This window comes from Lithobates pipiens, unplaced genomic scaffold, assembly GCF_037356315.1.
Source record: "Lithobates pipiens isolate NorthernLeopardFrog02 unplaced genomic scaffold, aLitPip1_a1.2 Scaffold_1, whole genome shotgun sequence".
Classification (NCBI taxonomy): Eukaryota; Metazoa; Chordata; class Amphibia; order Anura; family Ranidae; genus Lithobates; species Lithobates pipiens.
Window position 1 is genome coordinate 98838769 of NW_027507685.1, and position 23754 is coordinate 98862522.

Below are 23754 nucleotides of genomic sequence, written 5' to 3' on the forward strand. Positions count from 1 at the left end.
CTGCTCCATAGAGGTGAATGGAGAGTCCGATTGGGTCAGACAGATCATGTTAAAGGGGCCTAAGGCTACTTTTACACTGATGTCTGCGGCCTACCCGTACCTGTGGCTTTCCTGTAGGTTAGCTGTACTTTGCCATAGAATTCTATAATATCCTGCAGGTGTGGTGCACTTTCTGAAAACCAGAAGTCTATGGCTCAGTGCAGGTAAGCCGCAGGTACACAGTGCTACACCCGTGGATCAGTTGAAAAGCAGCCCAGTAACCAGGGCAGAACAGATATGTCCATATATACACTGTGATTTTAGTAATAGATTTGCTGTCCCAGGCAGAGTGCATTTGGCATCACTCCACCTATGACAGGAGCCGGTGCTTTACAGTAAGCATTGACTTATTCGGCTCAACTGCTTGCTTCCTCTATTGCTGGCTTCATTCACAACACTAATGCTCTGGCATGGCGGGTAGGCAACCTGAAATCTGGGCTTGCCAACCCACCATCCCAGAGCAGGAGGTCGCGGGCCACATCAGAGGGCGCTGCGGGCCATATGTGGCCCCCGGGCCACTGGTTGGGCACTCCTGCCTTAGTCGATAAGGTTTAATGTTGAGTTGGCGCACCCTTTGCAGGTTTTAACAGCTTCAACCCTTCTGGGAAGGCCATCCACAAGGTTTAGGAGTGTGTCTATGGGAATGTTTGACAATTCTTCAAGAAGAGCATTTGTGAGGTCAGGCACTGATGTTGGTCAGGAAGCTCTGGCTTGCAGTCTCCGCTCTGATCAATCCCAAAGGTGTTCTACCGGGTTGAGGTCAGGAGGTGCAGGCCAGTCAAGTTTCTCCACCCAAAACTCGCTCATCTATGTCTTTATGGACCTTGCTTTTATCACTGGTCCAAATCATTTGGTGGAGGGGGAATTATGGTGTTGGGTTGTTCTTCTGGAATTGGGCTTGGCCCCTTAGTTCCAACGAAGGGAACACTTAAGGCATCAGCATACCAAGACCTTTTGGACAATTTCATGCTCCCAACTTTGTGGGAACAGTTTGAGGATGACCCCTTCCTGTTCCAACATGACTGCACACCAGTGCACAAAGCAAGGTCCATAAAGACACGGATGAGCTAGTTTGGGGTGGAGGAACTTGACTGGCCTGCACAGAATCCTGACCTCAACCTGATAGAACACCTTTTTTTTTCTTTACCTTCTTTGTCTAAATATAATATTCTCTCCTTTAGCTCAGGGACTGAATGAGAGAAAGCTGCAACGCGTTTGGCTACCTTTTTTCTGTGTTTTAGAATTCTAAACCATGATCACTAAGATTTATGACCAATATGATACTTTATATATTAGATTCCCTGGGCAGCACAGTAGCTAAATGGTTAGAACATCTGCCTGGCAATACTGGTTCAAATATCAACCACTGCACCACCTGCCCAGAGATTGCATGCCCTCCCTGTGCCCTGTGTGGGTTTCCTCTGGGGTTCTCTGGTTTCCTCCCATGGTGCAAAGACATGCCGGTTGGCTCCTGTCTAAATTGGCCCCAGTATGTGAGTTAGGGGCCTTAGATTGTAAGCTCCTTGCAGGCAGAGACTGATAATAATAATAATAAAATACTCGTTATCTGGCTTACTCTCCCACTTTTATTATTCTGTTATAATAATAATAATAATAATAATAATAATAGAAATAATATATCAATCCTATATAATAATAATAATAATAATATATAAATCCTGTTTTATAATAATATTGATGATGATAATAATGATACAAAATACTCATTATCTGGCTTACTCTTTCACTTCTATTATTCTGTTTTAATAATAATAATAATAATAATAATATAAATAATATGAAAATCCTATATTATAATAATAATATATAAATCCTGTATTATAATAATATTGATGATAATAATAATGATTAAAAATACTCATTATCTGGCTTACTCTCTCACTTTAATTATTCAGTTTTAATAATAATAATAATAACACAAATATTATATAAACCCTGTACTATAATAAAATTATAAAAATCCTGTATTATAATAATATTGATGATTATAATAATGATAAAAATACTCGTTATCGGGCTTACTCTCTCACTTCTATTATTCTGTTTTAATAATAATAATAATAATAATAATAAAATAATATATAAATCCTGTTTTATAATAATAATAATTCCCCTTTTCGGAGACTGTTATCCTTTTTTGAAGATTTTCTTCAAATTTTGCTGAATCTCTGTGCATCAGTACTACCTGGATCTAGAAAAAAGGAAAGACCCCCAAAAGCTTGTCCTGCAAAATAACCATGGAGGGTATTCAACTATGTACGTGCTTCTAGATTGTAAACTCTCAAGGTGCAAGGCCTTCTGATTTCTCCTGTATTAAATTGTATTATAGCTGTACTGTCTGCTCTCATGTTGCTGAGCAAACAATTAGCGCTTTATAAATACTCTATAATAACAATAATGGTATCCAATGGTTGTCGCCACACAAAAATCAGGGATAAAAAATGGGCCTGGGTGCACAGCAAAGACGGTAGTGCATATAAACCAAAAAAGAGAGTGGCACTCACGGGTCTTAAAAAGTGAACGCACGATGGTGGTTTAACTCAATGTTTTGATGAGGCACAAGCTCGTCTTACTCTAGTAATAATAATATATAAATCCTGAATAATAATAATATTAGAATAATAATACTATATAAATCCTGTATAATAATAAGAAGAAGAATATATAAATCCTGAATAATAATAATATTAGAATAATAATAATAATATAAAAATCCTGTATAATAATAATATACAAATCATGTATAATAATAATAATATATAAATCCTGTATTATAATAATTCCCCTTTTCAGAGATTGTTATCCTCTTTTGCAGATTTTTCTTAAAATGTTTCTAAATCTCTGTGCACCAGTACTGCCTGGGCATAGAAGAAGGGAAAGACCCCCAAAAGCTTGTCCTTCAAAATGAGCTGTTAGTTCCAATTAATAAAATGTAAAAAAAATAACAATGGACTGTACTCAACTATGTTGTTGCAAGTGCTTCTAGATTGTAAGCTCTTAAGGCTCAAGGCCCTCTGATTTCTCCTGTATTAAATTGTATCCTAACTGTACTGTCTGCCCTCATGTTGTAAAGCGCTGAGCAAACTGTTAGCGCTTTATAAATCCTGTATTATAATAATGATATCCAATGGTTGTCACCGCACACAAATCACACTCACGGGTCTTGAAAGGTGAGCGCCCAATAGCGGTTTAATTTGACGTTTTGACGAGGCACAAGCTCACCTTCCTCAGAATAATAATATATAAATCCTGTATTATAATAACTGTAATAATATATAAATCCTGTATAATAAAATTATAATAATATATAAATCCAGTATAATAATAATATTATATGAATTCTATATAATAATATTAATATTATTAACAATAATATATAAATCCTAAATAATAATATTAATAATATATTCATCATGTATAATAGTAATAATAATAATAATAATATATAAATCCTGTATTATAATAATAATATTATATAAATCCTGTATAATAAAATTATAATAATATATAAATCCTGTATAATAATAATATTATATGAATCCTGTATAATAAAATTATAATAATATATAAATCCTGTATAATGATTGCATGGCCAAGATGTGTAAGCCATTCCACCCGCGATGAGGGTCATCGAGTCCTAGACTAATGCTTCACATAATAATATATATGTGTATAGTATATAAATCCTGTATAATAAAATTATAATAATATTAAAAATCCTGTATAATAATAATATTATATGAATCCTGTATAATAAAATTATAATAATATATAAATCCTGTATAATGATTGCATGGCCAAGATGTGTACGCCATTCCACCCGCGATGAGGGTCATCGAGTCCTAGACTAATGCTTCACATAATAATATATATGTGTATATGTATATATATATATATATATATATATATATATATATATATATATATATATTCCTTTATTGGGTTACCTGGGCATGGTCCTAGGCCACAGCTAGGTAACCCTTTGATTGCTACTAAAGTGTACAAATAAAAATAAAATTTGCTTTGAATGTACCTTGCTTGAATACATGGTGTCACCTATATTATGAATAGTGGGGGGAGGTTAATCTCTATAACATTATAATGCTGCAGTATGTACTTGTGCTCTTAAAACAATGACATGATCCATTCATATGTAAAGTACATTTGCCATCCTCTAGAAACCTTAGCATCTATTGAACCCCACCTATGGTCTGTATGGTGACTTGTCACATTATTTTGCTTGTTACATATTTTATCTTTATTTAAATCCCATCAGGAAAAAAAAACATATTTAGTACAATGTGTTCTTATCTATTTTTTATTTCATTTTTTCTCCTATAATGTTCCTGCCTACAAGACCATTTGCAAAATGTTTTAAATCTTTGTTCTAGAGGAGTCTTTATTTTAAAAAAAGATTCCTCATATCACACCTGTCATTTTATTGATTTTGGGGAAATCGGGTTTGTAAACCCTTGGCTGATCTTGGCACCATAACCAACCATTAAATGCATTTGCAAAAGAGGCTGCAATTCTGCATTTTCTAGGAATACAAATAATAAAATATAATAATAATATATAATAATAGTAATCAAACAATCAATATAATAATAATAATCATAATATAAAATATAAACTAATAATAAAAAAACAGACACATTCTCATCTACTCTAGTTACACTGCCTAGTTCTTATTCTTCCTATTTACAAGCCACCTCAGTGTATCTGCTGTTCACCAGATTCATAGGAAAGGTGGCACAGAGGATGGGGATGAGGGTGACAACTTCAGAATTTTTGCATTTCAGGAAATTCAGAATTTCCAAGGAATAATAATAATAAAATATAATGTTGCAAATAATAATAATATTAACAATAATCATCATCATATACAATAAAAGAAAATAAATTATTCTCATCTACAGACACTATTTACACTGCCTAGTTCTTATTCTTTAACAGGCCACCTCAATGTATCTGCTGTTCACTACATTCAAAGGAAGAGATGGAGAAGGAGCAGAGGATGGGGATGATGGTGACGGATTTCGAATTTTAGGATTTCCAAAAAATTCAGAATTTTCAAGGAATATAAATAACAAATAGTAATAATAATAATAATAATCAACATCATCATCATCATTACCATATAAATAATAATAAAAAAACTGAATTATTCTCATCTACCCAGACATTAACACTGCCTATTTTTTTTATTCTTCAGCTTTACAAGTCATCTCAGTGTATCTGCTGTTCACTAGGTTCATAGGAAAGGATGGAGATGAGGGTGACAGATTCAGATTTTTTGCATTTCCAAAAATGCTGAATTTTCAAGGAATATAAATAATAAAATATAATAATAATATATAATGTTGCTAACAATAATAGTAATCACCATCATCATTATCATCATATAAATAATAATTAAAAAAAAAAAACGTTTTTTTATATAATAATAATATATAATAATAGTAATCAATCAATCAATATAATAATAATCATCATAATATAAAATATAAACCAATAATAGAAAAAAAAAAAACATTCTCATCTATACCCAGACACTATTTACCCTGCCTAGTTCTTATTCTTCAGCTTTAAAAAGCCACCTCAGTATAATCTGATGTTCACTAGATTCATAGGAAAGGATGGAGATGGTACAGAGGATGGGGATGAAGGTGGCAGAGGAAGGAAAAGAAAATGAGAACTAAGAAATATATGTCAGTTATATACTATATACTATACTTGTATAGACTTATACCGTATCATTCTATAGACAAGTAGTTAGAGTAAGGAAGATAATATTTATTTTATATATATATATATATATATATATATATATATATATAGAGAGAGAGAGAGAGAGAGAGAGAGAGAGAGAGAGAGAGAGAGAGAGAGAGAAAGCGATATATATATATATATATATATATATATATATATATATATATATATACAGAGAGAGAGGGGGGGGGATATATACTACAGTATAAGATAAGGCAACGGCAAACCTCCTGTTCACAATTAAAAGCAAAAACACAAATCACCCAAGACAACGGTAATTTACCCACATACATTATTATTAGCTAGTTTAACCCTGCAATTTAAAAAAAAATTGCAGAATTTGAACACTGGTTATAAAACCTACTTAACGAAATGTGCTGAAAACTAACATAAAAATCAGTAGGCACGTAAAAAAAAAAAGAAAAAAGAAAGAAAGAAAGAAATCAGCAGCCGGTAAATGCTCCTGGCTATAACCGACTACCACACACACATATCAATTGAAAATGAATACAGAATGCCCCTTGCTATCTGCATAGGTACAATGCACACCTTTGATAAAGCAATATAAAATGAATCAACTATCGAAAGAAGTGAAAAAGTAAAAAACAGTAAAATAAAACCTCCAATACGCTAAAAACTAGTACACCTGCGGTAATTCTCAAGCAAAAGAGATTTTTTTTTTCAAGTAATTGTATAGATACATATTAAATGCAGATATTTCTATATAAAAACATCACATATATGTGCATCATATATGTTGTATTTCCATTCATTTTACACAGGTGCCGTTTACAAGCATTTAAAGTATGATCTATCTATCTATAATATATCGATAGTGTATATATATATATATATATATATATATATATATATATATATATAATATATATATATATATATAAAGAAATTATTTAATATTTATCAATATTGCATATATATAAATATATATATTTATATATTTATAGTTATATATGAGATACATAAAAAAGTATTTATATACATATTTTTTTAGATATAATATATATATATATATATATATACTTAATATATTATAATAAAAAAAGTGTATAAATATTTTTTTTATGTATGATATATATATTATATATTATTTTTTATTTTTTGTTTTTATTTTTTTTTTAACTTAAAAACGTATAAACTGTACCTGTATTACATGAATGAAAATACACCAACAACAACCCCTGTTTTCCAACAGAAAACACATCCAGGATATCAAATAAAAAATGGACCTGCCAACCAGTCTTGTTGGCAGACTTGATTTCTGTATGGATAGTGGTAGACATGGGCACAGTGCTCTCTCGCCTATATTGTATATAAAACAATTCGGTTGCTCAATAATCGATCAATAATCGATCTGTGTATAGCACACGAGCTTTCACCACGTGCCACATGCGCATATATATAATAATCCGATCAGGTCGCAGCTTCCTGTCCTCTGACAGCTGTCATGTGAAAGTGTCGCATTGTTTGTCGCTGTTAGCTCACATTATTATTATTCTGTAACTTCCTCACCGAATCTTGACATTATTTCTCCATGGAGCTGACTTACATTTAAAAGCATGAGATCTGATTCAGGGTAGAAGCAATAATCCCCATGAGGAGTTGATGAGTGTTATAAGGCTGTTATAAGAGTGTCCAGGTTTGTGACATCAGGGTTGATGGGCAGTGAGAGAGAGAGAATTTTAGTAAAAATCAGTTTTCACTTTTACTAATCATAAGGAAAATACATAGAACATGATTTTTGCTAAGCAATAAATTGGGTATAACAGTGGAACACAACTTCCCCTTATTTACCAAGGGCCTGAATAATAATAATAATAATAATAATAATGCTACTACTAATAATAATAATTATAATACTAATGCTAATACTACTACTACTACTAATGCTACTACTACTACTACTAATATTAATAATGATAATTATTATATTTAATTATTTATAAATATATATATATATATATATATATATATATATATATATATATATATATATATATATATATATATATATATATATATATATATATATATATTAATAATAAGTTATATTATTAGAATTATTATTATTATTATTTAGAGACCCGTGATAAATAAAGGTGAGCTGTGTTCAATTGTTATACCCAATTTATTGCTTAGCAAAAATCATGTTCTATGTATTTTCCTTACATGTGATAATGATGATGATGATGATGGTGATTATTATTATTTATGACTATAATCTTCCTGCTATCAACTTTTGGCTTTTCCAAAACCATGTAATATGAGGACCTAGCTAATTCATCCAGTCAATCTTTATCCAATCAGGCAGCCCTCGCACTACATAGTTGTTGGTAGATCCAATCAGATGTACAATCAGATTGCAATGTGTGTGGTCCCTTTAGTACAGCAGCCTCCCCCAGCCCCCACCCCCCTAAAGAGAGTTATCAATACTTTCCAGGTAGCCTGGAGACATCTCTGACATCTGATTACATTGTCACCTGAGTGTAGGCTTCTATTATCTACAGATGTTGGGTTTTCAAAAATTCTTTCTAGCTTTTTTTGAGCAGAGGCTGCTGGTGGTGCAAAGTGAGTGTTAGTAAATAAAGTGAACCTTTGCAGGCTTTGCATTGCCTGTCAAAGGGAAGCCAACACCCCCCCCCCCCCCCCCCCCAAAAAAAATATCCCAAAAGGGTGTTTACTAACCCCTAACATTGAAAAACTGTTCGCGCCATATAAATCCTGTATAATGATAATAATAATAATATAAATCCTGTATAATAATAATATATTATTAATATTATACAGGATTTATATTATCATTATACAGGATTTATATTATCATTATACAGGATTTATATTATTATTATTATTATTATTATTATTATTATTATTATTATTATAGTGGATTTTTATTTATATTATACAGTATTTATAAGTCCTGTATAATAATAATAATAATAATATAAATTATGTATAATAATAATAATAATAATATAAATCTGTATAATAATAATAATAATAATAATAATATACATCCTGTATTATAATAATAATATTATAAATCCTGTATAATAAAAATAACAATAATAATAATAATAACAACATATGATTGTGAATTCAAATTGAACATTATTATTATTGTTGTTATTATTATTGTTGTTGTTTTTGCTAACATATCATTGTGCATTCAGATTGATCAATTGTTATTATTAGTATTATTATTATTATTATTATTATTATTATTAATAGTATTTTATACAGTATAATAATAATAATAATAATAATAATAATAATAATAATAATATATGATTGTGAGCTCAAATTGAATATTATTATTGTTAATAATATTATTATGCTTTTTGGTGACATATGATTGTCCATTCAGAGTATACATTATTATTATTATTATTATTATTATTATTTTCTAACCTACTCTACAGCCTATACTCCTTTAGTAAATGACCTCCAGTAGACGTCTATCTCTGAGAGGTATCTAGGGACCTGGAGCAGCTAATCCTGGACCACTGATGGAAAGGTCTGGAAATGAAGAGTATTTCTAAGGTCTGGCTGTGATAGGAGAGGGACAGATGTGGTCCTATGTGAACCCCTTTTGCAGGAAGATTCCACCTTTGCTGAGATCTACCGGTAAATATCGGTTCAGATATGGTATGGGGGGGGGGGGGGGGGGGGGCTCTTCAATAACTAAACTGCTAAAATAAAGGAAATGACAGCTAGGAGATCATTCCTGCCAACTGACAATCCTTCCAGGAGCCCCAGAGCAGAACTGAGAGTTGTTGTGTCTGTTAGATCTATTAGATCTATATCGCTCCGTCTATCATTATCATTTATATCACATCCTAAATACTCGACTTGTTTCCCAACACTGGATAGAATATAAAGGTTGGTCCCCTGTACACTCCCCACCATACAAAGTATTTATATATATATATACATGTGTGTTACACGCGCCAAGTCAGATTTATTATATATGTCCGAATGTGTTCACTGTGTGGGGTGTACGAATATAGAAGATGTGGGTGAGAAAGGAAGAAAGAAAGAAAGAAAGAAAGGAAGGAAGGAAGGAAGGAAGGAAGGAAGGAAGGAAAGAAAGAAAGAAAGAAAAAAAAGAAAGGAAGGAAGAAAGAAAGAAAGAAAGAACAATGAGGACGAGACAGTTGTAAACGGTATACAAAAGATAGAAATAAAGGAGAGAAAAAAATGGAGAGAAGAAAGAAAGAAAGAAAGAAAGGAAGCAAAAAAAAAAGAAAAAAGAAAAAAAAAAGGAATGAAGAAAGAAAGGAGGAAAGGAAGGAAGGAAGAAAGAAAATGGAAAGAAAGAAAAAGAAATGATGGAAGAAAGAAAGAAAGAAAGAAAGAAAGAAAGAAAGAAAGAAAGAAAGAAAGAAAGAAAGAAAGAAAGAAAGAAAGAAAGAAAGAAAGAAAGACAGAAAGAAAGAAATGAAGGAAGAAAGGAAGGAAGGAAGAAAGACTACAATGAGGATGAGGCAGCTGTAAACGGTATACAAAAGATAGAAATAAAGAAGATAGATAGATAGATAGATAGATAGATAGATAGATAGATAGATAGATAGATAGATAGATACAGAGATAGAAAGATAGATAGATAGATAGATAGATAGATAGATAGATAGATAGATAGATAGATAGATAGATAGATAGATAGATAGATAGATAGATAGATAGATAGATAGATAGATACAGAGATAGATACAGAGATAGATAGACATCAATAGGGAGGCGATTGCAGTCGTAAAATCGTTAAAAGTGCCAGGCTATGGTGTACATTTGGATAGAAAGATACTGTAAATATACAGTAGATAGAATGAAAAATGAAATAAATAGAAAAAGAATATAGATATAAAGAAGAGATAGATAGATAGATAGATAGATAGATAGATAGATAGATAGATAGATAGATAGATAGATAGATAGATAGATAGATAAAAAGATAGATATTAGATAGATATTAGATAGATATATAGAAATAAAAGGGGGGCAGCTATACATTTTTTTTCGGTATATTAGATAGAATGAATGAAAGAAAGAGAAAGAAAGAAAGAAAGAAAGAAAACAGGCAGAGTGGGACAGTTGTAAACTATATACAAAAGATAGAAACAAAGAAGAGAGAGATAGATAGATAGATAGATAGATAGATAGATAGATAGATAGATAGATAGATAGATAGATAGATAGATAGATAGATACAGAGATAGATACAGAGATAGATAGACATCAATAGGGAGGCGATTGCAGTCGTAAAATCGTTAAAAGTGCCAGGCTATGGTGTACATTTGGATAGAAAGATACTGTAAATATACAGTAGATAGAATGAAAAATGAAATAAATAGAAAAAGAATATAGATATAAAGAAGAGATAGATAGATAGATAGATAGATAGATAGATAGATAGATAGATAGATAGATAGATAGATAGATAGATAGATAGATAAAAAGATAGATATTAGATAGATATTAGATAGATATATAGAAATAAAAGGGGGGCAGCTATACATTTTTTTTCGGTATATTAGATAGAATGAATGAAAGAAAGAGAAAGAAAGAAAGAAAGAAAGAAAACAGGCAGAGTGGGACAGTTGTAAACTATATACAAAAGATAGAAACAAAGAAGAGAGAGATAGATAGATAGATAGATAGATAGATAGATAGATAGATAGATAGATAGATAGATAGATAGATAGATAGATAGAGATGTGGAATATAGGTAGGTAATATTGTATGATATCAGATCTCTATCCTCTCATATAAATCTATGCTCAGCCATGGCCCAGAGATGAGGGTAGAGCTCGGTGTGGAGCTCAGACCATCCAGAATTCCAGGCAGTCCTCGGAATGTTCTACACTTCTCTGTGTTCTTCTACTCTCCAGTGTTCAGAGATCCCATAGATCACATAAAACTCTCCAGACACAGATCTCTGATCTCATATATAATGTATACACTGCTGGGAGGCAGAAGAGAGAAACGACCTGAACATAGGAAAGAATGTTCTGCTACAAGAGATATGTAAAGATAATATTATCCTCTAGAGGAGCGACAGACAGAAATGATTCTGTTCTAAAATATTGACAGATATATTATGATGACATTGTAACGATCTAAACATTGCTCTAAAACATTGATAGTGATAATGTTATGTTCTGGATGACTGACAGAGAAAGGTAGAGATCATTATGCACTAAAATATGACAGAGATAATATTATGTTCTAATAAATGGGCAGATATATGCAGATATATTAATATGATGTTCTAGAAGACTGTCAGAGCTATAACTATATCTTCTATTCTATAAGACTGATAGCTGTAAGTTTAATAATCGGTGTAATTCTTCTAGATTCTCTAACAAGCTCCACACAGACGAGTTTCTCTCCAGCTCTGAGGCTGTTTAATAAATCTTATGATCAGAAGACTGACAGAGCTCTAGTTATACATATACTTGTATGTTCTAAACGAAGGACAGGAAGAGATATACTGAAAATATAAGAACGTGTGTGTGTGTGTGTGTGTGTGTGTGTGTGTGTGTGTGTGTGTGTGTGTGTGTGTGTGTGTGTGTGTGTGTGTGTGTGTGTGTGAAAGAAAGAAAGGAAGGAAGAGAAAGAAAGAAAGAAAGAAAGAAAGAAAGAAAGAAAGAAAGAAAGAAAGAAAGAAAGAAAGAAAGAGAGAGAGGGAGAGGGGGAGAAAGAAAGAAAGAAAGAAAGAAAGAAAGAAAGAAAGAAAGAAAGAAATATATAGACTGAGAATATATATATATATAGACACACACACACTAAAAGACTGACAGAGGGAGGTGGGGGGAGTATAGCTATGCTGTAAAAAAAATGATAATGCAGAAAGTGTGAGAATAAAAACCGTGTATTAAATAGGAAAGGGGGGAGGGGGAGGCCGTAGCAATATAGTGAATATATGTCTTTGCTCATCTTACAATCTTCTAGTGTTACATTGTAAATATGCATCTTTACTTGTCTTGGAATCTTCTGTTATTACTTTATAAAATGTTACATTGTGAATCTATGTTCTAGCTTATCTTAGTCTCCTGATGTTACTTTGTGAATCTATGTCCTAGCTTATCTTAATCAGCACCTCTCAGGATCCCCTGGTGACTTTTGTGCACCCCCTCAGTGATCAGATGCACCCAGTGGAAGGTAAGTCCCCATCAATGGCATGCATTGGGCAACCCTTCCCTTCTTTTTGCTCTTCTATCTGACCTCCTGACATGCCATCTGCTGACAACCTCCCCTTCTGTCTACCCCGAGCATTCCATCCTATAATAACCCAGGTATGGATCATCTCTTACCATGCTGTGAGGAGGACCGAAGATATCCAAAATCCCTAGGTGTCCCCTGCTGGAGGTTCCTTTGGTGGGACTTCAAACCCTCAGGAGAGATTGCCAGGAAAAGCCTCAGTCCTACCAAGATGGTTAAAATGCCACTAACGTCCCCTTTATATTGCAGTCCGCCTATATAAACCGGCTCCAAACAACAAATCTAGAAGGCATTTAAACCATTTGCAACAAAAGATGTGTCTTTTTAATGAAGCAATTTGAATCTAGATTGATTTTTTTCCCTGCACTTAACCCATGCCTCTTGAGGTAATCGTTTCGTTCCCATGTAATCCAAAGCAGGCAAGGGGGGAAAAAACACACAAACTACCTGCAATTAGAAACTGCAGAAAATGCCCAGGATAAGAGGCTGCAAGTGTCAATTTCAGCTGTCAATCAGACCATCCATCAGGCCACCCAAAGAATTGCAAATTTCATTTCTTCTAATGCTTGTAATTAAAAATCGATTTTTTTTTCTCCCCCCCCATTTATGAAGGAAAAAAACAAAAACTACAGAATTTAAACTAAATGTAGAAGTGTACTTTTCTCACAAGTCACCTATGAATGGGCTACAATGTCATATATCCCCAATCCCCCTAAAGTTATATATCCCCAATTCCCCTAAAGTTATATATCCCCAATCCCCCCAATGTCATATATCCCCAACTCCCCTAAAGTTATTTATTCCCAATCCCCCTAATGTCATATATCCCCAATCCCCCTAAAGTTATATATCCCCAATCCCCCCAATGTCATATATCCCCAACTCCCCTAAAGTTATTTATTCCCAATCCCCCTAATGTCATATATCCCCAATCCCCCTAAAGTTATATATCCCCAATCCCCCCAATGTCATATATCCCCAACTCCCCTAAATGTATTTATTCCCAATCCCCCTAATGTCATATATCCCAATCCCCCTAAAGTTATATATCCCCAATCCCCCTAATGTCATATATCCCCAATCCCCCTAATGTTATATATCCCCAATCCCCCTAATGTCATATATCCCCAATCCCCCTAAAGTTATATATTCCCAAACCCACTAATGTCATATATCCACAATCCCACTAATGTCATATATTCCCAATCCCCATAATGTAATATATTCCCAATCCCACTCATGTCATATATCCCCAATCCCCCTAAAGTTATATATCCCCAATCCCCTTAATGTCATATATACCCAACCCCCCTAAAGTTATATATTCCCAATCCCACTAAGGTCATATATCCCCAATCCCCCTAATGTCATATATTCCCAACTGCCCTAATGTCATATATCCCCAATCCCCCTAATGTGATATATCCCCAATCCCCCTAATGTCATATATCCCCAATCCCCCTAATGTCATATATTCCCAACCCCCCTAATGTCATATATGCCCAATCCCACTAATGTTGTGTATCCCCAATCTCCCTAAAGTTATATATCCCCAATCCCCCTAATGCCATATATCTCCAACCCCCCTAAAGTTATATATCCCCAATCCCACTAATGTCATATATCCCCAATCCCCCTAATGTCATATATCCCCAATCCCACTAATGTCATATATTCCCAATCCCCCTAAAGTTGTATATTCCCAATACCCTAATGTCATATATCCCCAATCCCACTAATGTAATTTATCCCCAATCCACCTAACGTTATATATTCCCAACCCCCCTAATGTCATATATGCCCAATCCCCCTAATGTCATATATCCCCAATCCCCCTAAAGTTATATATTCCCAATCCCCCTAATGTCATATATCCCCAATCCCCCTAATGTCATATATCCCCAATCCCACTAATGTCATATATCCCCAATCCACCTAAAGTTATATTCCCAACCCCCCCTAATGTCATATATGCCCAATCCCCCTAATGTCATATATCCCCAATCCTCCTAAAGTTATATATTCCTAATCCCCCTAATGTCATATATATCCAATCCCCCACAATGTCATCTATCCCCAATCCCCCTCATGTCATGTATCCTCAATTCCCCTAATGTCATATATCCCCAATCCCACTAATGTCATATATCCCCAATCCACCTAAAGTTATATATTCCCAACCTCCCTAATGTCATATATGCCAAATCCCCCTAATGTCATATATCCCCAATCCCCCTAAAATTATATATTCCCAATCCCCCTAATGTCAAATATCAGCAATCCCCCTAATATCATATATCCCCAATCCCCCTAATGTCATATATTCCCAATCCCCTAATTTCGTATATCTCCAATCCCCATAATGTCATATATCCCCAATCCCCCTAATGTCATATATCCCCAATCCCCATAATGTCATATACTGTATCTCCAATCCCCCATAATGTCATCTACCCCCAATCCCCCTCATGTCATATATCCCCAATTCCCCTAATGTCATATATCCCCAATCCCCCTAATGTCATATATCCCCAATCCCCCTAATGCCATATATTCCCAATCTCCCTAATGCCATATATTCCCAATCCCCCTAATGTCATATATCCCCAATATCCATAATACCATATATTCCCAATCCCTCTAATGTCATATATCCCCAATCTCTATATCATACATTCCCAATCCCCCTAATGTCATATATTCCAATCTCTAAAATGACATAGAGCCCTAATTTCCATAATGTCATATATCCATAATCTCTATATGTCATAGAGGCACCAAGCCCCCTAATGTCATATATTCCCAATCTCCATATTTGCCAAATATTCCCAATCCCCATAATGTCAAATTTCCCCAATCCCTAGGATGTCATATAGCCCTGGTCTCCATAATATTATTATTATTATTATTATTATTCAGGATTTATATAGCGCCAACAGTTTGCGCAGCGCTTTACAATATGAGGGCAGACAGTACACTTACAATACAAATCAATACAGGAGGGATCAGAGGGCCCTGCTCGTTAGAGCTTACAATCTAGAAGGATCATATATCCCCAGTCATCACAGAGCCCCAATCCCCAGAGTGTCATAAAACCCCAATGTCCAGAATGTAATATATCCCCAATATCCAAAATGTCAGATATTCCTAAACTCTTGAATGTCATAGAGCCCCCCCCCCCCCCCCAATCTCCATAATGTCATATATTTCCAGAATGTCATACATTCCTAATCTCTATATGCCATATATCCCCAGTCTCCATAATGTCATAGAGCCCCCAACTTTCATAATGTCATATATCCCTAATCCCCATAATGATATAGAGCCCCAATACCCATAATGTCATAGACCCCATCTCCATAATGTCATAGACCCCCCCATCTCCATAATGTCATAGACCCCCCCCCATCTCCATAATGTCATAGACCCCCATCTCTAATGTCATAGAGCCCCCAACTTTTATAATGTCATATATCCCTAATCCTCATAATGTCAAAGCCCCCATAATGTCATAGACCCATAACCTCATAGTGTCATAGACTCCCATCTCCATAATGTCATAGACCCCCATCTCCATAATATCATAGACCCCCATCTCTAATGTCATAGACCCAATCTCCATAATGTCATAGACACCCATCTCCATAATGTCATAGACCCCCATCTCCATAATGTCATAGACCTCCATCTCCATAGTGTCATATACCCCCATCTCCATAATATCATAGACCCCCATCTCCATAATGTCATAGACTCCCATCTCCATAATGTCAAAGACCCCCATCTCCATAGTGTCATAGACCCCCATTTCCATAATGTCAAAGACCCCCATCTCCATAGTGTCATAGACCCCCATTTCCATAATGTCAAAGACCCCCATCTCCATAGTGTCATAGACCCCCATTTCCATAATGTCAAAGACCCCCATCTCCATAGTGTCATAGACTCCCATCTCCATAATGCCATGTATTCCCAAGATTTAGAATGCCATATAATCCCAATCTTCATAATATCATATCTCCAGAAAAATAATTTATTTTACACACAATTTCCAACGTGCACCTCTTAAGGCTACAGATCCATTCACAGAATTCAGTTCACAGACAGGGATAAGGATCTTTATTTTCAGCTGTCATTTAATAAATCTCAGGTCTGTGAAATAAGGATCCTTATGTGTTATTAGCCTGGAATATAGTCCGACCTATAGAGCCCAATGATAAGGATTTCTATTTTCAGCTGTCATTTTATTATCTTATTGGGCTAAAAAATAACTTATTTATTTGTGGGGGGGGGGGGGGGGTGGATCTTGGCACTACATGCGTTAGCCCGCAAGGGTCCAAGAGCCGTGGGATAATAATCTTTATTTTAAAATTTCATTGGACTAAAAAAAAAAGAATAATAAAAAAAAAGAACTCACCTTGATGAAAATAGGGATCCTTATACTGGTATGTTGAGCTGGAATGGTCATTGAACCCATAAGGATAATAGGGATGAACTGTTGATTTAAAATCTCACTGGACTGAATTGAAAATAACTGTCACTTTTGTGGAAATTGGGATGTGAGCCCAAGGCGATAAGGATCGCTATTTCCACATACGTGCACTGTCATTGCCAAAAGACATTGGACTCAGCTAAACAGAACTGTCTCTTTCCTAAAAAAATAAAAACAAAATAAAAAAAATAAGGATCCTTATCCTACTGTGCTTTGTGAATTGAGCTCAGATGTTGGTATTTGTTCGCAACAACCCCAGAGCCTATAAAGATCTTTCTAATAAGCTGTGGCTTTAAAATCTTACTGGACTCAACAGAACTGTCACTTTTGTTGCAATAAAGGATGTTAGCTTTGTTAATGGAGGATAGGGATTGTTATTTGCAGCTAAACTGTCAATGTTTAGATCGCATTGGACTCAAACAGAACAGTCACGGTTGTTGTAATAAGGATGTGTTAGCTTTGTTAGTGGAGGATAGGGATCGTTATTTGCAGCTAAACTATCAATGCTTAGATCGCATTGGGCTCAGTTGAACAGAACTGTCACATCTTTTTTGCAATAAGGATCATATTGTGTTAACCGTGTTAATGGAGGATAGGGATCGCTATTTCCAATTATGTGACTGTCAATTTATTAAACTCCGTTGAACAGAACTGAACTGTCACTTTTTTTGCAATAAGGATCATATTGTGTTAAACTGTGTTAATGGAGGATTAGGGATCGCTATTTCCAGTTATGTGACTGTCAATTTTTAGATCGCATTGGACTCAGTTGAACAGAACTGTCACTTTTCTTGCAATAAGGATGTGTTCGCTTTATTAATGGGTGATAGGGATCGTTATTTGCAACTAAACTGTCAATGTTTAGATCGCATTGGACTTTTTTTTTTTTTTGCAATAATGGAGGACAGAGATGGCTATTTCCAGTTATGTGACTGTCAATGTTTAGATCCATTGGACAGAACTGTCACTTTTGTTGTAATAAGGAACTTGATGTGTTTTAGGGTTGTTAATGGACAATAAGGATCGATATTTCCAGCTACCTGAGGCCATATTTTTTAAATGTCATTGGACTCAACTTGAACAGAACTGTCTGTTTTGTCGCAGAGGGTCCTCCTATGTTAGCTTTGCCAATGAAGAATAAGGATCGCTATAGCTGGTGGCTGTAGTTTTCAGACACAATTGAATAGAACTGTCACTTATGTGAAAATGAGAATGCTATAGCTTTGTGAATTAAGGATAAGGATCGCAATTTTCAAGTATGTAACTGTCACTTTCAGATCGCATTGGACTCGATTGAACAGAACTGTCACTTATGTGAAAAATAAGAATGCTATAGCTTAGTGAATGAAGCTTAAGGATAAGGTTCGCTATTTTAAAGCCTATAACTGTCACTTTCAGATCGCATTGAACTCAATTGTACAGAACTGTCGCTTATGTGAAAAATTAGAATGCTATAGCTTTGTGAATTAAGGATAAGGATCGCTATTTTTCAAGCATACAACTGTCACTTTCAGATGGTATTCGACCCAACTGAACAGAACTGTCACTTCTTTCACAATAAGGACCCTGATATGTCAGCTCTGTTAATCGAGAATAAGGATCGCTATTTCAGTGACTGTCACTTTCAGATCGCTTGGTACTCAATTGAGCAGAACTGTCACTTTTGTGAAAAGTAGGATGCTACCTTTGAAGCCTCAGGATAAGGATCTCTACTTTCTCCTAACTGTTATTTTCTGTTCGCGTTGGACTCAGCTGAGCAGAACTGCCACTTTTGGGAAAACAAGGTTCTGGTGTGCTATAGCTTTTGTGGATGAAGCCTCAGGATAAGGATCGCTATTTTCTCCTATAGTAACTGTCATTTTCTGAGCAGAACTGTCACTTATTTCTCCTAGAGTAACTGTCATTTTCTGAGCAGAACTGTCACTTATTTCTCCTATAGTAACTGTCCTTTTCTGAGCAGAACTGTCACTTATAAAGTGTGCTAGCTTTGTGGATGGAGTTCCAGTGGTGTACAGAATTCGGTGTGCCCTCGTTAACCCTTTGTTTACAGAGGTGAGAATGGAAGGAGAAGGGGGCGCCTCACCTTTCCTGCAGAGTCCAGGTCTGGGTCCAGGTTGGTGCCCTCTGAATGAGGGGCCACATTCTCATTTTTCCAGTACATGGGGGCAGAGCAGTGCCAGGGCAAGCAGGGGGCTAAGAAGCAGCTGGGTCCAGATTGGAGGGGGGAGGGGGGCGTACAATCCACACAGTGCTCAGGCTCTGGTAGAGGGGCTCCAGCTTCCAATCATCCCTCCATTCTTCATGTCCAGGACTGCTGTGTGTGACCACAAGGAGGGGAAGCTGGGACTGCCAGGACTCCTTCCTTCCACCTTCCTGTAGGATGGAGCAGAGAGGCAGGAAAAGAAGGGAAGGGACTACTCAGCTCTGCAGAAGTCTCCAAGAAGTGCCGCCTGAGGTCCACCTACCCCAGGAGAAGAGTCACCACCACCATCCAGGAGGACCATCCACATGAGGGCAACCAAAGGGACTTCAGCAGGGACTTGGGAACCTCACCTTGCAGGGACCAATCAATCAGCTGCAGCAATCCAGGGCCCCGATGTGGAGCACTGCTCTGCCACAGGATCCACCCAAGTCTGACCTCCAGGACATGTCCATGGATGGACCGACCAAGTCCTCTGATGTGCGGAGTCCTGGACAGGAACTTTGGCTGGGTGGAGGGAATGTTCTGTACTAATAGATGGAGGAGACTCTGCACAGGGACCCTCAGAATGTTCCTGGAGGAGAGGATGATGTGGGCTGAAATCTCCCCTCCCCCCTCCTTCCTTCACATGATCACCCCCAACTGCTCCATGCAGATTCCTGTCCCTGAGCCAACCAGGACTGGGAAATATCCATCTGTCTATCTATCTATCTATCTATCTATCTATCTATCTATCTATCTATCTATCTATCTAGCCATCATTTATCTATCTATCTATCTATCTATCTATCCATCATTTATCTATCTATCTATCTATCTATCTATCTATCTATCTATCTATCTATCTATCTATCTATTCTATCTATCTATCTATCTATCTATCTATCTATCTATCTATCTATCTATCTATCTATCTATCTATCTATCTATCTATCTATCTATCTATCTGTATCTATATATATTCTATCTATCTATCTATCTATCTATCTATCTATCTATCTATCTATCTATCTATCTATCTATCTATCTATCTATCTATCTATCTATCTATCTATCTATCTATCTATCATCTATGTCTCCTGTCCCTGAGCCAACCAGGACTGGGAAAGATCTATCTATCTATCTATCTATCTATCTATCTATCTATCTATCTATCTATCTATCTATCTATCTATCTATCTATCTATCTATCTATCTAGATAGATAGATAGATAGTTCTCCGCCGGGGAACTCAGAACTCCTTCCCCTGCACATTTATTCATCAGATGATGTAAATCATGTTTTTTGTTTTTATGATGCTATTTTTTAACCCCTTCAATACTGGGCACCCCCCCCCCCCCACTTCCTGCCCAGGCGCCAATTTTCAGCTTTCAGCGCTGTCACACTTTGAATGACAATTACACTGTCATACGACACTGTACTCATAGGACATATCATTTTTCCCGCAAATAGATGTTTCTTTTGGTGATATTTGATCACCTCTGAGGGGTTTTATTTGCTAAACAAATAAAAGAAGACCGAGAATTTTGAAAAAAAAAATAGTTTTTCTTTGTTTCTGTTATATCATTTTGTAAATCCTTTTTCTCTTTCACTGATGGGCACTGATGATCAGTGATAGGCGGTATTGATGGGCACTGACATACAGAACTGATAGGTGGCACTAATATGCAGCACTGATGGTCACTGATAGGTGGTACTGAGGGACACTAATAATTGGCACTAATATGCAGCACTGATGGTCACTGATAGGTGGCACTGAGGGACACTAATAATTGGCACTAATATGCAGAACTGATGGGCACTGATAGGTGGCAATAATGGACACTGATAAGTGGCACTGATATGCACCACTGATGGGCACTGATAGATGACACTGATAGGCAGCACTGATAGGCTGAACTGATGGGCACTGATATGGGACTGGGAAAATGTATCTCTATCTGTCTATCTATCTATCTATCTATCTATCTATCTATCTATCTATCTATCTATCTATCTATCTATCTATCTATCTATCTCTGTCTCCTGTCCCTGAGAAAACCAGGACTGGGATCTATCTATCTATCTATCTATCTATCTATCTATCTATCTATCTATCTATCTATCTATCTATCTATCTATCTATCTATCTATCTATCTATCTATCTATCTATATCTATCTGTATCTATATATATTCTATCTTTCTATCTATCTGTTATCTATGTCTCCTGTCCCTGAGCAAACCAGTGCTGGGAAAGATCTCTCTCTCTCTCTCTCTCTCTATCTAGCTATCTATCCATGATGATCAATCCAAGACCTATCTATTGAAGATCATTCTACCTTTCTATCTATTGATGTATCCAAGATCCTAGAGAGGTACATAGTACATTAATATGTGTATAAAGAGTATCAACAATGTATGATTACATAAGGGTTTAACGATGAATTTTACAAGAGTAGAGGATTGAGTTAGAGCAATGTTTCTCAACCAGGGTTCAGTGGAACTCTAGGGTTCCTCCAGGCATGTACTGGCCACCGGGACTACTGGGAGTTTCCCGGTGGGCCGATGGCTCAGCGGGCCACTCTGATGTAAGGGGGCTGGTGATGGGACACTCTGATGTAAAGGGGGGGCTGATGGGACATTCTGATGTAAGGGGGTGCTGATGGGACACTCTGATGTAAGGGGGCTGGTGATGGGACACTCTGATGTAAGGGGGGGGCTGATGGGACATTCTGATGTAAGGGGGTGCTGATGGGACACTCTGATGCAAGGGGGCTGGTGATGGGACACTCTGATGTAAGGGGGGGGGGGGCTGATGGGACACTCTGATGTAATGGGGTGCTGATGGGACACTCTGATGTAATGGGGTGCTGATGGGACACTCTGATGCAAGGGGGTGCTGATGGGACACTCTGATGCAAGGGGCTGGTGATGGGACACTCTGATGTAAGGGGGGTGCTGATGGGACACTCTGATGTAAGGGGCTGGTGATGGGACACTCTGATGTAAGGGGGGGGCTGATGGGACACTCTGATGTAATGGGGTGCTGATGGGACACTCTGATGTAAGGGGGTGCTGATGGGACACTCTGATGTAAGGGGCTGGTGATGGGACACTCTGATGTAAGGGGGGGGGGCTGATGGGACACTCTGATGTAATGGGGTGCTGATGGGACACTCTGATGTAAGGGGGTGCTGATGGGACACTCTGATGTAAGGGGGCTGGTGATGGGACACTCTGATGTAATGGGGTGCTGATGGGACACTCTGATGTAAGGGGGTGCTGATGGGACACTCTGATGTAAGGGGGCTGGTGATGGGACACTCTGATTTTAGGTGGTGCTGATGGGACACTCTGTTGTAAGGGCGCTGGTGATGGAACACTGTAATGTAAGGGGGTGCTGATGGGACACTCAAAATGTAAGTGGGCCGGTCTGGATGAAGTCCAGGGCCAAATTTCTGTCCCAGTCCAGCCCTGGGTTCCTCCGGAGGTTGCTAGGGGTTCCTTCAGCATTGGGCAATTTCTGCCTCTCAGATAAGTTACCACTGACATCATTGATCTTTTTAACTATCTGTAAGGACGTAATTCTTCCCACTGACCATCACACTAATGTATCATGAGTTGTAGATTTCTAATTTTTATCAGGGGTATCTATCTATCAATCGTTCTCTCTCTCTATCCATAATGATCTATCCAAGACCTATCCATTGAATACCATTTTACCTTTCTATCTATTGATTGATCCAAGATTATAAATATCTATACATCTATGATCTATCCAAGATTGATTCATCTATCTATCTATTTATCTATCTATCTATCTATCTATCTATCTATCTATCTATCTATCTATCTATCTATTTATCATCTATCATCTATCTATCTATCTATCTATCTATCTATCTATCTATCTATCTATCTATCTATCTATCTATTTATCATCTATCATCTATCTATCTATCTATCTATCTATCTATCTATCTATCTATCTATCTATCTATCTATCTAGC

General features: G+C 36.1%; 1 protein-coding gene across 1 annotated transcript in view; it reads right to left on the minus strand.

The window, feature by feature from the left end:
* The window catches only part of LHX6 (LIM homeobox 6), a 225316-nt gene extending 204975 nt beyond the window's left edge, over window positions 1–20341 (minus strand). Inside the window, exon 1 of the mRNA XM_077467001.1 lies at window positions 19647–20341. Within this exon, the coding sequence (XP_077323127.1) occupies window positions 19647–19724 (78 nt within the window). The 5' untranslated portion in view covers window positions 19725–20341. The remainder of the gene's footprint in view (window positions 1–19646) is intronic.
* Between the last annotated feature and the right edge of the window lie 3413 nt (window positions 20342–23754).